Source organism: Pochonia chlamydosporia, chromosome 1 (genome assembly GCF_001653235.2).
Source record: "Pochonia chlamydosporia 170 chromosome 1, whole genome shotgun sequence".
In the NCBI taxonomy this organism is placed as follows: Eukaryota; Fungi; Ascomycota; class Sordariomycetes; order Hypocreales; family Clavicipitaceae; genus Pochonia; species Pochonia chlamydosporia.
In genome coordinates this window covers 2373937-2389249 of record NC_035790.1, presented here as the reverse complement: position 1 = coordinate 2389249, position 15313 = coordinate 2373937, and the positions used below count along the sequence as shown (strand labels likewise).

Sequence of the window (15313 nt, the reverse complement as noted above, 5' to 3'; positions counted from 1 at the left end):
GGCCGTGGTGAGCTTTGTCGTTGCGGATGCGTAGCGAGTGGTCGAATTTGGCGACTGGCCATCTGAGTCCATCTTGTTGCATAAAATATGTATCATTTCGATAAAGAGATAGACACAAAATTGTTACAAGTTGTTTTGCTCTTATTTTGCTTGTTGCTAGTGTGAGCATGATATGTGATGATGCCTTGTGGCAGAATTGTGAGAAGCCTCGACAACCACCCAAACAGACACATTGCATAACCTGTCCAAGTTTACCTTCGTTGCAACAGATAATAACTTGTTAGCACATTAGTTCTCATGCACGTATCAACTGTTACAGTTGTGTGACTTGGAGCATCAGTTCGATAGACGCGCGGCAGTTTCGTTGACAATCCTGAGACAACCATGCTTTCGCCTTGGTTAGTGTGCAAGCATGCCTTCCGAGGCTTTTAATGATAAGTCTCTTTAGTGCCAACTGAATTATAGAGCCCCCAGCCAAGTCGTCTTGGCCATAAAATTGTGGGCTCATAGTCTCCCTGGCCTTGGAGCAAGGTCCTCATGAACTCGAATGAACGTCGGTGTCGCATGCACAACGTAGCGTGTTTCAGAGAATCGATAGTCTTACATACTGAATGTCTCTGAACGGTCGTTTTAGTTTTCTGAAGATTGGGTTAGTCGGCTTCCCGCGGCTCAAAACCCATACCTGAGGACGGCAACTCGCATCGACCGTTCTGCAGTGGCATCTTTCACTAGCCTTGAGGACAACCCGGTGATATCCCACAATATTTCCTCGTTGGTACGTTTGAATCCAAGTACACAACTCAAATTCGCAGTTGTAACGAACTCTGTGTCTGTAATATGAATATCAGTCCTACGGCGGCATGCTGCTAAGTCAACCTGCTCTGTGGTCATCGCCTCATCCACCATCGTGTCAATTCATCAACAGGCCAGGATGAGCGATGCCAATTCAAAGCTTGCTGAAACTCTAGCTGCGGGTTTTCCTTCAGTTGCTGAGATTTGTATGTCTCTGATGTGACCAACCACTCTGTACAGTGTCATATGATAATCGACCGCTCCAAACTATTCACACAGCAAACACCAATATAAAACACCATGTCAGTTGCCAGCCATGGGCACCCTTGTCTGCTCGTCAGCAATCCGTTTTGAACAGTAGAGGCAAGATTCGCTGTTCAAGGAAAGTGAGTTATGTTCTGGAGTGGACATAAGCACGAGAGATGATTTTTTGTCTCATTATTCCACGCTCTTTATTCGAGCCAAGCGGTTCTCAGTTGTAGTTATATACAAGTGGTAGAACCCGTGCCGCTAATGCAAATGATACAAAAACCTCAACGAGGCTTCCCATATTTCGCCATGCAATTCTTGCAATGCTAGTCCCCTTTATAAGGAACTCCATAATCCAAACGCAACATGTAAAGGGCACTCCACGATGGCTCACTTCTTCACAAGCCTATACTTTCCCCCTGAAAGCTCCAATTCACCATCTCCGATTTTCTCTCCCAGAAACTCCTGCAACTCCTCATTACTCCATGAACATCCATCCGCAATAAGCATCTTCATCATCATGGCAATTTGGCCCAGCGGCATCGCAGGGCTCGAATTCGTCAACATGCCTACAATGAATTGCCAATAAACCGTCCGGCGCTCTTGCTCCTTTGGATCCATCTTGGGCTTACGGGGCGGTGGGTGGCCAGACTCAACAATCTCATCAATAGCAGCCGTGTCGCCACCAGGTTTTGTTGAATCATCCTGGTCAAGCTTTTCTAGAACGGCGTATGTCTGATTTCCGAGATCGCGTAGCACGCGTTTCGAAATCCAGAATCGTAGCGCAGATTCAAGCAAGTCCTCATCAATCATTAATTTTTCCCATAACTCATTAAATGTTCGTTGAGGATTGTCGGCCGTGGCATCGCCCTGGAAAGCGTAGATGACGGCAGCTTCATACGTTTTGCACTCTTGCTGAACAGATCGGTCTTCAAGCTCGAGCTGCACTGTTGCAGTGCCAATGTGATTGAGCCACGTGAGCTTTCGAGATGTCTTGAGTTGCTCGAAACCCGCCTCGTATCGACTCTGGATCGCTGCAACAGGTGCAGGAACCGTAAAGGGGTCTTTGGGGAGACTTGGCCAGAAGAGGCGCGACAGAATCTTGGAGTGGTAGTTGATAGGACTTGGTTGGTAACTGTCTGTGTTGCGAAGGTTTTTGCGAAGAAGTGCGTCTACTCGCTTCGAATCGTAAATATCCTTGACCATGACGTCGCAGTTCTGAAGAGCATTCTCCCCAAATCTTTTCTTGAGGAGGGACAAAACCTTGATTTCCTGCTGAAAGCCTGATTGATTCGAGAGTAACCGCTCGGCGATAATCATTTGGAACTCTTTGATAAAGATCTCCTGGGATCCCAGAGCGTTGATGAGAGTGCCAATCACGTCTTCATTTTTAGGTCGTTTGTAGTTCGGGCCAGCGTCCACGGGATCAGGGACCCAAGTCATGTCATCCCAGTCGAGCTCCTCGTCTTCGATATGAGCTCGCTGTTGCTGGGAGGCTTCGTTTAGCAAAACAGCTAGCTCCACCAGTCGTCGTTTGGCTTCATCGGTGTTTATGGTGCTTGGGTTTGAAAGTAAGCCAGTGACCACGATGCGAATAGCATCGTCTCGCTGACAGAGATATAGTTGCAACGCATGAACCACTCGGTCTAGTAAAACTTTGGATGAATCAAGTTGATGAAATGTCCGAATCATGGAAATATACGTCTGCAAAATGTCAAGCGTGGACCTGCCCGGGTGTAATAAACGTTTTTGCAACGTGGCTGAGAAGGTATCAGTGAGTTGCAATCTCCGTTGTGGTGTAGCAACAGCAGCCCGAAGGTCTTCTAGACCTCCTTTACTTTCAGGCCAATGGAGCACGATATCAAACAACTCCGTGATTCGCAGCGAAGCCAGTCTTCCAATGGCGATTTCACGCCATCGCTCGACATCTGTCCAGGCAACCTGGCCCCCGAGTCGACTGAAGACCTCCACTGCAAGACGGCCATATTGATTCTCGACCCAGTCGCATAAATGTTCCATGCATCCAGATGAAGCAGACGGGTTCACATTGCCATCTGCATCTAGAGCCGTCCATACTGCAGCATATGTCTTCCGTATGAAATTATTCATACATTCGTTCATACCCTCTGCAAACAGCACCTGAAACTTGTCTCCTGACAAGCCCACGTTATGCATCGAGTCTAACAAGCCCAGGAGCTCATCCCTCGCCGCGTCAACTCGCTGCTCTCGCAGTTTTCCAGCCCCAGCCCCAGCCTCTGATGACAAGTTATCCCGATTTGATCCGAGGATGACCGCAAGTAAACGGCTCAAGACACTTCTCAAGGCGTCCGTCAGGCCCTTCGCCCACGGGTTGCCAATAATAGCATGCAAATCTCGCTTGAACTTGAACTCGGCCAGAGACCTGGAAGTGTCATCCGCAATGCCTCGTACGATCAGCGTCAGCCCATAAAGATACTGACGATGGGCCGCCTCCAGAGTCTGCACGCTGCTTAGCAAGACTTGTGCATGATCACCCTGCACCGCACATGCAGCCAACAATGGTAGGACATGGTGGACAAAGTGCTGGCGGACCTGTTGGGTATGCCAGACAAGAATGTCTTCCGTATGGGTGGCACGGGAAAGAGCAGCGGGCGCGTCCAAAACCAGCGCTAGGCTCTCGTAGAATGATGTATCGGCATCCTGGGATTGGGGGGCCATGGTACCAAATGAGTCTTCCACTGCCACTGAAGTTGGAAGCTGGATCCTTGACGTCACGGTATGCCACGCTCTGTCCCAGCGGACTTGATCACTGGCCGGTTGGAGTGAGGAGATGGTGGCAGCATGACGGGTGGTGCTGCTGCTGGCTGACTTGGTTGTGTTGGTGGAGGAAGTTGATGGGAGTGGTCCACCAAAAGCTTCTCCTGGTGCCGTCGACAGAAGGAGAGGAGTGGGCTGTGAGACGTCAGTTTGGAAAACTGAGCGCAAGACCTTGTTCTTGCGGGTTCGAACTCGTGATGCCGTCATGGTTGCGGCGTCATCTCAAGGGGCGGTCAACACTGAGCGTCTGTCAACCCTCCCGATGTCATTGCTTGGTGTGAAGAGAGAGAAGGAAAGACGCGATCCTGGCCTGCCGGCGCTTGTCTCTCGGTTGTTGTTGGCGCTTCAAGAACCCAACCCAGCGGTGATGAAATTAGATAGTGGCAGTGCCCAGAGCACACTTGAGGTGTGTTGGCGATAGTAATATGCAATCTTCGTTCAGCACGAGACGTGATACGCTGTTGCTGTGTTGTTGTGGAATGGTAGGGGGGGGGGTTGTTTTTGGAAACGCGCTGACAAAGAGAAGTGGGACAGATCAAGAGCCAAACGGGTTTAGCTAAGCCTAAGCGATAGGTGCAGCGCTTAGCGCGTCTGGCGCCTGCTGTGCCTTCTGTGCCTGGCAACTTCTGGTGCCACGGTTTTTTCGGGCAAAATGGACCGCCTTTTCTTAAAGTCACACCCCCTCCTTCCCCTGCCCATTCATCTTCCACCCCAACCCAACCCTTCTTTGCAACTTTCTTCATGAGCACCAACTGAAGCTCTTAGCTTGAGCAACTGACGGGGGTGAACCTTGTTGCTGTCAACCATGGACCTGCACGACGTGTATTACCCCTTGCGCAAGTTGACGTACGGTATTATTGTTATTTTATCGGCTCCATCTCCAGCACCTGTTGCTTCACCACACCTCTCTTGTCGACACTGGCTCCACGGATCAGAATGGTTTACAGGACAGTTGAACCACTCCGAATTGATGCTACCGGGCCATCTAGCGTCCCGAGAACCAATTCGCCAAGTCTAACTCTGAAGTTCGGGGAGACCTCCAACCCTGTCGTCGATCGTCTGGGATACCCCATGTGTGAGGTTGCTCTCGAGGTGACAGACGCACACTCTCGCACGTGTGCATCCCCCCAGACTGCATGCTGAGTCCCATGGGCTATGTATGGAGTATGCATCGCCGAAATGTTACCATGCCACTGGAAAGGTGACAGCGACGTTGGTAGCTGTTGGGGAAAGGCACACAGTCGGTGTATTGCCTTGTATGTGGCCTTCGCCATGCTATGCATACTGACTTGCGCATACCTTGGGGTGGCAATCAAGTCCACGATGGCAACAACCCCTCGGCGAGAGTCTCCCCTTTGGCTCGCTCGCTTGACAAGTGTCTGCGCAAGTCCAGTGACCTTGCAGCGCATAAGCTTGCAACTTCTACCCAGTCGCCTCCGTCCTGTCAAACCGTCCTCCCTGGTAGAGTGGAAATGGGCAGTGGACATAGTGAATACAGACCAGTGCGACAAGTGAAACCCACAGGTGCAACCATGCACATGCACCCTTTGAGCGATGCTATACCAAACCGGGGAGCCTACATTCTGCTAAAGCCAGGACCTAGACAGCCGTCATGCCTGTATTGGAAAGATACCAACGCACAGGGCCGTAAAGCCACCAACTGCAGCCGTTAAACCGGCGAGAGTGTGCCTGTTCAGTCCACCGAGCGAGGCAAATAGGGACCCCGGTCACGGGAGGTCCGATGACGATGGAAACCAAAACATACCGTTGTTCCGGTGTGGCTTCGGGGGGAGGGGAACAGAGACCGCCATTGAACCACTTTTTACCACTTGAGATGCCTCTCATCTCGGCAAGCCCCGTTTTGTCCCACCGCGGCTTTTCATTTAGGTGGGAATTGGGAATCTGGAGGGCCTTCAACGGAACCATCTCTGGCCTACAGTTCGGGGAAGCCAGCCCCGAGGTACTCGCCGTAGCTTGGGACGAGACCATCACGTTGCACCGGCCGGATGAATTGGTCTGTCCGGGTGGGTTCTGAAGTCCAGTTCCGAGGGTAGTAGGTGTTGTCAATGAGCTGCATAGAGAATTTGCATCGAAGCCAATTGTGCAAAATAGAGCTGCATAACACTGGCTGGTCAAAGCTTGGTGCAAATCTTTCATGCTGTGACTTTGGCTGCACAACCAAAATCTAACTTATATCCAAGCATCAAAACCTCCAGTGCACACCATCATCTGCCCGACATCTTTCTCAGCCTTCGCAATTATGTTTCGGAATGTTGAGTCAATCGGATCCTCTGAAGAGCCCCGTCCCGTCGCACAGAAGCGTCCCACGATCTCGGTAACGACTGGCCCGTGGCGAGAACCGAGTGCCGTATTACAGGGGCATCCGGAAATTGAGTTCATGCTATGGAGTCCACTGAAGAATCAAGGTCCAGTTCACGGGTGCACAGACATTGAACGAGAAACTCACTAGCACCAACTCCAGAAACCCAAGGTGCGGGAGGCAAAGCCCAGAGAGAAACTGACAATACGGTACAGCTTTTACCTCAGTCAAGCTCTCTGTGATGTGACACAAATGGCTGGCGACCGGCTGCATAGGCTGAGATTTGCGGCCACATGGAGGCAAATTCACCAATCTGTAACTCCCAGGAATCTACACCTACTAAAATAGCTGCATGCAAGCAAGCAGAAACGTAGAAGGCTGTGGCCTTACACGGACGTTATTTGAGCCCCTGTAGATGGCTGTGTGTTGGAAACACCACACCACTCGGGCAGTATAACACGGCACATATGGTGGGAGTGTGACACTCCTTCTCTTTCTTCTTGTTGTTCACTTTCTGGTTTCACCAGCTGACCAGCCCAACAGCAAAGACTCAAAAGGAACAATGACATTACGTTCCAGAAGTCTGCCGTAATACTCTTCCTTGAATGCGAAACACAACAGTTGTCAGCAGGCCATGCGATCGCCTAACCGCGATCCTCATCACCCAACACTTAAATGGCAAAGAATGACCACGGCTCAGGTCATCATGAGCTCCCAACCATCGTGACTCTGTGCAGCTGCATCTTCCAAAGGATGGTCAGTCACCGCAACTCTAGATACACGAAACTCTCCGGTGACGCTGGGAGGTCCTATCACGATCACGCTGGACGTTTTGCCATTGACTCTGACGTAATTTCCACCTCCCTTGGCCCAACGCTGACCGCAGCTTTTGGCTATTCTCGGCACATGTACAGGGAACGACGGAGTTGGGCGAAATGACGATTATCAAAGCGCGGTGGTGTTTCCACCAAGAGCCGCTTCCGAACCATACTCGGTTCGTTACCTGCGATGCCATGCAATCCATTTGTAACGTCAAGGTGAGATGGATTCTTGCGAGTTTCATCTTCTGCAGTTGGCTCGAAAATATGATAATTCGGAGTCTTTATGTAAATGAAGTTGGTCGAAAGTTTACCTTGCGTTTTTCAGCGTCTGCAACAATATTACTGTCTCCCTCTGAAGAGCAAGCATTCTCCTCACGCCCTTGTCACGAAAATGCAAAGTCAGACAGTGTCACAGCCTGCAAGTGATGGTACACCCCAGCACAATTTATTAGTGATCGAGCAGGAAACATGGCACCAGCGCTCACTTGCCTTGCGTCTTGCATGCAACCAGCCGATCACGTTTCGTCTGATGCTCCAAGACACACGGCTCCATGTTTCAGGACTCAAAAGGGACATAGAATACCCCCCCGTCCACACACATGTGTTAATCGACAATACAGGGCAGAGACGGAAAGCAGTCGCCGCAAAGGATTCGGTCGGCACAGAGCAACGAAGGATCCGGCTTTTGATGGAGAAAAATAAACAGGGTTGGTTGACACCCACGTGGGAAAAGGTTGGGCAAGAAGACAAAATGGTCTTTGGTTCGTGGTTTGTGCCATTTCCAAAATTTGGAATATTGTACTTGGACTCCGTTGGTTTGGCTGGAGGGCGAATGTGGTCAGAGGGCGTGACGCAGCGTAAAATGCTCGGGTGAATTGTGATGAATTATCCTCCAAAGAGAATTTCTGCAGCAGCTACATAGTTTGCTGCGGTGTGAGACAGTTGGTTATTATTTCCGTCTCCACTGAGCCTAGGTGGTGGTTTGGAGGTTCAATGTTGGGTGTTCGTTGTGAGCACGGCTGGGGCACAATGATGCCACTTGCAGGCAGGTGTGGTTTTGGGGTAACTCCTGGAATTTCATAGTAATGTAGGATATACTTGACTTTCTAAAAACAGTTTGTTTGTTAGCGTAGTCAAATGTGGATGAATCAAAGCCGGATGTGCCGTGACCGTTCGCCACAGATTAATTGATGTGAGTCTCAAACTTGCACATTCAACATGAGTCCTACAGCTAGACCCTGATTCCTTCTACAGTGCAACTTGAACAGTCCACAGAAGGGCCTCCAGCCAGGACCCCTGGCGGCGGCACCAAGTGATGATACTCTCCCTCTAAGCGAGCGAGCCGCCTCCATCATGCCAGGCGACGAGTCGAACCCGAACCTGACTGTATTGTTGAAGTGAGCGGTCAGCCCATGTGCAGCCGGCCTGGTCCGCATCCAACAGGGAGCAATGTGCTGTTCAGCCTCCAGTTCATGTGGAAGTCAAAGAATCTTGATTCTGCGGTTGGTTTACACCCAGTTTTGAAAGCGGGCGGGCACCTTTGGCCGATATTCATCGTGGCAACGGCATATTACACCATAGAGATCCCCATCAAACTCGCCACTCTATTTGTGGTGTATTTACCACCATTGTATCTGAATCAAATCTTGTTTCGCTTGTTGATCTGTCGCAGTTCGCCCATAATTAGTCCCAAACCCCCAAAGGCGAGCAGCTAAAATATGCAAGGTAGGGTGATTTTTCCGCTTTGGGGGGCGTCCCCAATGATCATCACCCAAATAATCGGGCAGACGAGACTCCACCATCGACCATCTTCTGTGTTGATTGAACGGTGAATGGTAAATCACCATGCACCAGGCCCAACTAGCTCTGGTCCACATCAAGCCATGGCTACTAAACAACGGCCCCCAACCCGTCCCAAAATGGCTGAGACAGCGTCATCGTTCGCTTGCTCGGCGCTCCAAAGTTTCCAGTTCCTAGTGCAAACTTGACCATCGTCCAGGCCCCGAAAGGTGGTGTTAGTGCTGCCACTATCGTCAGGGTGTAAGATCTAGTGGCACTTTAAATTGACGAATTTCCCAAAACGGGTGCCAACCACCAAAATCACTCACTCTTCTTCACTTACCGAGTAGCTCAAGCTTGAGTCTTGGCCAAACTCCCGCCGGTCATCGATCTCAGGACAAATTTGGGGGCCAGGCTAATTGCGCATCGTATCGTACAGTAGCCTCAAGCTGTCCTAGGGCACCTCCTCGGTTGCTGATTTGTGCGCCGGAGTGGTTGAGACATAGATTAATTTGTCTGTATTCATCCAGGCTAAGTCCGTCTAGCCTGTTTCCATTTGCCGGCCGGAAGGCAGTTCTTCAGGCGACTCACGCAGGTTCATGGGCAAAGGCTTGGAACAGTCACAGCAAGTAGCATTTTGTTGCAGGCCATCGCAACACAAAAACATGGGCAGTCCACCGTCGCAGGCCAAGATATACATTGCATCTCAGGACTAAAGCCTAACTGGGCTAAGGGACGCAGAAGGGCGTAGTATCCAAATTTTCAAGTGCCTCTTTCTGGTTTCTTCGTTGGGGTCTCAAGCTGGTACTGGAGACGTGTTTCGGTTCCGTTTCGCCGGGTTGCAAAATGCCCTGACGAAGCTCCATCGATTCACGGGGGTTTTTTGCTCGGATCTGTGTGCACACAGCGCGGTGACAGTTGATGGCATGTTTTGTCTGACTTGTTTTGCATGATTCAAGACACATGTTCTTCAATCTCTAGCGCCCCATTATCGTCCGGGTTAAGAGGTCCACCGGGCCTGGCATCCGGTATTATCTGCGTCCGGGGAACAAGCTGCAAATCGCCTCGACGGCCCGCCACTTTGTAGACTTAGCAGTAGGGCACTAATGATTTACTGACATGTCTAGATTTGCGGAATTTGGATCACATCTTCCTAGGTATGGTGAATTTGCTGGGGCAAAGTTCATGTACATCCTGACTAGTAGTACTTCTTTGTTCCCCGTGGTATTCCCAGCAGAGCACTTCACGCTGTGCGTTGCTGTATGACGCCGTCACACCTTTCCGTTGACTTATTGGTATTCTGTCCAACGACAAGCCAAAAATAGGCAACATTTTCTTCGACATTGTCTTGCGCACGAGCGTGAAAAGGGAACGAGGCTGTGGCCATGTCTTGCATTGTGTAGCCAAACCGGTGCCGAGGCGGCAAGCATGGAGGCTGGAAGTGGAAAAAAAGAATGCCACCTTTCAAAAGTCCCCTGGTTTCACGTCTTGTGTCCCCCAAGTAGATGCCTTGGTGGCCTAGGGTTGCACAGCATTGCCGTGTTTGGCTTTGTGGGCGTTTTCCAGAAACTTTGAAAGCATCGAAAATCGGTCAACAAGACGTCCAGTCCCAAGCGATTAGTGACCCTACCGCCTCAAACTGGACTAAGGGAAAGCCACAGAGGCAACGTTGACTTCGGGGGATGTCTTGCCCCGGCTAAAAGAAGACAGACTGTCATAGAGTATGTATGTATGTTCTTGCGGCGGGAGCGGGGAGCGGCAGTGTGAGGAAATATCCTAGCTTACGATCAAAAGTTTGATCTGATGATCTCCCTTGGTGTCTGGCGTGTTTTCTAAGCTCCAGACGCTAAAGCCTGACGGGCAGGACTTTGAGCTGGAAACCCCAGAAACCCCCCTTTCTGTCGGCAATAGTGTTCGACGATTGTCGGGCATAGTAGCAGTGCAGTGTGGTATGTTACTGTAGACTGGAGAACTGGTCAATGCTTCGCACAGAACAATAAGTTCAAACGATATCCTTGTCTATATCGAGGTGTCGAGAGGGCAAGGAAGAGCATGCCATACATACCTTGGTACCTACCTAAGGTACCTAGGTAGGTACATTCTGGTATGTGAGTACTGTACTGTACGTGCTGCACACATCGAACAATTTAGGCGAGGGCGGGGGTGCAAGGACGGCGTCAAGTCTGGCTGGCGATATTGTTAGACTCTTGATGATTTGGCGTCAATTCTGATACGAGTCGATACAGACCAGACATGGAATAGCCAGACCTGACAAGCAAGAGAAAAAGAAACGGGCATTTGAGACCAGTCGATTGGGCACTTGCAGACAGCCAAGCCAACATTGAACCAAGCCAGGCTCTGACCTGGCCATCAGAGCACCAGATCAGAATTCAAAAATTCAAAAAGTCAACCAGCGTCAAGTCGACTTGACTCGAAGCTTTGCAGTTGGGCAGGCAGGCAAGGCCAGGCAGGTGCAAGTGGGCAGGTGAACATTGAAACAGGTGGGTGGGCAGGCACGTCCTCGGTGGGTGCTGCCACTTTGTGCTCCCACTATCGCCAACTCGGGCTAGACGACTTAGTCAACTCACAACACAAAACTGGAACCCCCCTTGCTCCCCCCACGTCTGGGTCTCGCGGTCGCCATCCATGTCTGTTGAGTCCCTGTCTGGTCCCTGTCTGGTTCCGTCTCCGTCTGGATTGGCTCGATGTCAACGTTCAACTGTCACGCACATCATTTTCCCTAGCCTGGGTATTGCTCCTTGTCCTGTTCCCAGTTGAGTTCGCACCGAGCTTTGGATCGCTGTCTTGGGCAAGATTGATGATCTGTGAGCCACACCACCCATTGGCATTGGCATGGACATTGATGTTGACGTTGATGTTGACGTTGATGTTGACATTGATGTTGACGCCTCCAAGAGCCCAGCACCAAATGCCTAGCAAGGGTTGATGGCAGGACCAGGTAGAGTTTCGACGACGTGTGCTGCCCTCCACCTTCTTTGCTTTATGGAGTCAAGTACATACCTACTTTATGAATAGGCAATATTCTCAGGGTCATAACAGGCACAAGGTTGGTTTGTACCCTAGGCCTGGACAACATTTGTCGCATGTGCAAGAGCTAATTGTGCTCCATGCAGTGTGCTGCGATCACCAGACCTCTGGCATCCGGCTCCCCGTGCAGAGCCTTTGGCCGCCTTCTTCATTCTGATCTGATTCCAAGGCCGTTGCGAGCTCGAGCCAACTTCTTGTCGTCATGATGGTTTTAAGGCAACGGAGGTTTGTCCGGGCAGTCTGGTGAGAATTGATAAACAGACGGCTTGGCATAAGCAATAGCCCAAACACTACGTACAGTACAGCATAGTGCAGTACTTAGAAGAGAACATCTGGATAGACTTGTGTCAAGTCAAGTCTGGCGCCGAGTTCACAACCTGCCCATATCCCTCAAACTTGGATCATAATGCAAGTTACACAACATCTGCACAATCATCAGCATCTGATCGCTGGCCTTCCCGCCACACCACCAGACGACCACACCACCTATCATCAGGGACTTGACAGAGCTGACGTACTCAGTAGCGAGCCAGACTTGACAACACACGATCGAACTGGACGTTCTTTTCGCCCCCGCGTGGCCTTACTAGGCAACTGGCCCTTGCTTGGCCCTCAACTGGGAGAAGACTCCATTTCGGCGTCTTTCCGAGTCCAAATGTTCCCCAAGTGTTTGGGGGTCGCTTGGCCTATCCATTCCCCTCTCCCTCTCCCAGCGTTCCCATCACATCCCATCCCATCCCGTCTGGTCTCCGGTCCATCCAGTCCATATACCCAAACAAACACCAGACTGAACCCACCAAGTCGTACTCTGGCCGCTGGAGACGCTACCGCACCACCTGCATCCAACTAACTAAATCTGTCAGACGTCATGAGCCTCTCTCTTGAAATGTCAAGTCTGGTTCCCAATGCCACACCATATTATTGTACAATACATGTGTTGCCGTCTCCACGAGGAGAATCTGCACGGTCCCGACAACCCCCTCCCTCTCACACTTGTCCCGTCAGATCATCCCAGACGGCATGTGGTTGGTTGGGCGCATCTCGACCGAACCGACCTCGATGGCAACATTCCAAATCTGACTTGCGCGCGCGATCCAGCCCGTCGTGCCATGTTACGCACGTGGAGTTTGCATCAGGGGTGTATCCCGATGCATTGTACTAAACTCTGGTGAACTGTAGTGTAGTGCAGTGTGCTGTGATGTGCTGTGCTGTGCTGTATTCAATATAATGGCTGTGATATTCGCAATTGATCAATAGTAATTCACTGTCTGCGTGCTGCCTGTGTTCTCCTCTGATTTCCCAAAATATGCCCGGCCTGTAACTCCAATAACGCCTGTTGACATTTTTCATCAAGACCCTTATCATCAACGTGGATATATCCCAAAATCAAAACAACCACTTTGTAAAATCCCTCAGCCGTTCAGGCAGGAGCCCGATCTCTTGGCCTCCCGTGCCCATAGCTGCAGGTTTCACCGATAACCCAAGCCAAAGACCAATCAAACCCTAGCTTCCAGATGCGCCAAACGTACAACCCTAACCAAGATCGAGAAGAACTTTGCAACAAAAAAAAAATTAGACGTGAACAGAATGGGTGGTGTAGTCGTACAGGTTTCGTGTTGGTTTAAAATTTGAGCCCGTCTTGGCGTCAAGTGTGTAAGCCCGGTTCAAGACACTTCGTCCCCAAGGTCGTATTTTGGCCACAAGAGGTAAAATACGGGTCCCAAGCCAGCAAGCTTAGTCGTGGAATCCGTATTGATGGGCGTCTCCGATGAATTTCGTTGCTTTAGTTGTTGCCTCTTCGCTGCTTACACTTATCGTGCAACAAGTGTCCATTTCTTGCCGTAGTTCGTGTGAATTCAGCTCCACAGTTTGGGCATGATGCTTTGGCCGCTTGGCCCGATTTCTCTCGCTGATGTCGAAGTAGGTTGCTAAAGGTGGAGAATTGTCTGCCATTGCAGCCGTGCTCCCAGCATCGAGGTTTTGGTCGACTCTGCACAACTCTGACGTGACTACCTTCTTGGCCGTTGTTGGTATGGGTAACTTGCGGAGCCGTGGGTACGGAGTAAAGGAGGCTTGTATCCTGCGAGACGGAAAGAGAGGTGCCACGAGTGCTATGTGATTCCTGTGAGCGATGATTTTTCGCAACGAGAGATGACACGCGGATCGATCCTACGTACCTAAAGTCGCCTGAAGAAGAGTAGATGGTGCCAGGGTAGTCCATTGACATGCTGTATGGCGATGATCTGGCAGCTGTATTAGCCCACACTCAGCTCTGAAACCACAAGTTCAACTTACATTGACTGTTGGTAAGGAGAGGAAGTGAACAACTGTGAAGTGTGCGATGCATCCTGTAGGGCATGATTATATGTCGAAAGATACGTCTGGTTGTGTAAGGCTGGAGAAGGGTCCGCGAGGATAGACACTGAGGGCGCCGTTGAATAAAGTGGCAGAGGAATAGCACTGGAAACATCGTTCAATGCGATGGGCGGCGGCGAGGTAGTGTACGAGGCACTATCGGTACGTCGCATCCTTGTCGTCATCTTGACCTCTCTGCGGGCTCTATCTCTGTGTCGCTTCATCTCCTGTTCTTCAGGGGTCATGGATCCGCGTGGTGGGCTAGATGCCAATGATCTGGTTTCGCTGGGAGGAGTCAAGCTTGCTTCGGAGCCGCTGACGAGCGAACTGAGGTCCGTTCCGAGAACACTTTGCCCTGAGGATCCTGCATCAAGTGACCCTAGATGTTCTATTTAGTAAAGGGGTTTTCTAGTTAGTGGCCAAGAGGTTCCTCACCAGGCCAAGTAAATGCTGATCTAGGCCCCATGGCAAAGGAAGCGTCGAACTGGATAGCAACCGCACTATTTTGCTTTGTTAAGCTGGGATCTTGGCCACTGAGGGGGAAACGCATACCTCATGCTGACTCTGTCTATGAACAGAAGCCTAATTGATGCCGATTTGGTGTTCCTTGACTGTATCCCTCTGAATAAGGGATACTAGCGGGGTTGGCGGAGGGAAGATTTCAACGAAGGCAGTCTCTGCTCTTGACACAGACCTCCAAAGAGAGCAGCCGCAAAAGAAAACTGTGTGAGAATTGGAAGCAGTGAGGTGGTAATACTAGAACTAGCATTCAAAAAGCCGCTGTGGATGGAGGCTTCTCAGAAACGAGGAGTGGCGAAGGTATGTTATGCGCAGTTGTCCTGCTCCGTGTCAGTTGTAAGTATTACCTGTTGTTATTCCATCGCCCAAGAAATCATCCAAGCTTCGAGAAGAGGTCGGCCCCAGTAAGACTTACAGGTGCTTTTGAAAATCTAAGAATCGTTGTTCAGGATGCGTGCAGAGAGTAAGTAGGATGGTGACCAAGTTCCCACCTCTAGAACTCGATGTCTAAGAGGAGAGAGGTTTGCTTGCAGGTAAGAGGTGGCAAGGAGAATGAAGATATCCTTTGGGGAATGATTCACGAGATGCTGGAAACCCAAGCAAGGGCATCGGCTTGTATTATAGAAAGAGGCGG

General features: G+C 50.6%; 3 protein-coding genes across 3 annotated transcripts; 1 reads left to right on the top strand and 2 right to left on the bottom strand.

Annotated features, from left to right (window-relative positions):
* Positions 1-1431: 1431 nt before the first annotated feature.
* Positions 1432-4044, bottom strand: VFPPC_00596 (anaphase-promoting complex subunit 2; the record flags this gene model as incomplete). Its single annotated transcript, XM_022428181.1, has 1 exon — positions 1432-4044. One exon carries the CDS (start codon positions 4042-4044, stop codon positions 1432-1434), a length of 2613 nt encoding a protein of 870 aa, XP_022284681.1.
* Positions 4045-7267: 3223 nt separating this feature from the next.
* On the top strand, positions 7268-7852 carry VFPPC_17388 (hypothetical protein; the record flags this gene model as incomplete). Its single annotated transcript, XM_022429101.1, has 1 exon — positions 7268-7852. The coding sequence occupies one exon, from the start codon at positions 7268-7270 to the stop codon at positions 7850-7852; it is 585 nt and encodes a 194-aa protein (XP_022285882.1).
* Positions 7853-13539: 5687 nt separating this feature from the next.
* VFPPC_00591 (transcription factor c2h2 protein) lies at positions 13540-14710 on the bottom strand (the record flags this gene model as incomplete). Its single annotated transcript, XM_022428180.1, has 4 exons — positions 13540-13927; positions 13983-14048; positions 14101-14539; positions 14596-14710. 4 exons carry the CDS (start codon positions 14708-14710, stop codon positions 13540-13542), a joined length of 1008 nt encoding a protein of 335 aa, XP_022284680.1.
* Positions 14711-15313: the final 603 nt, after the last annotated feature.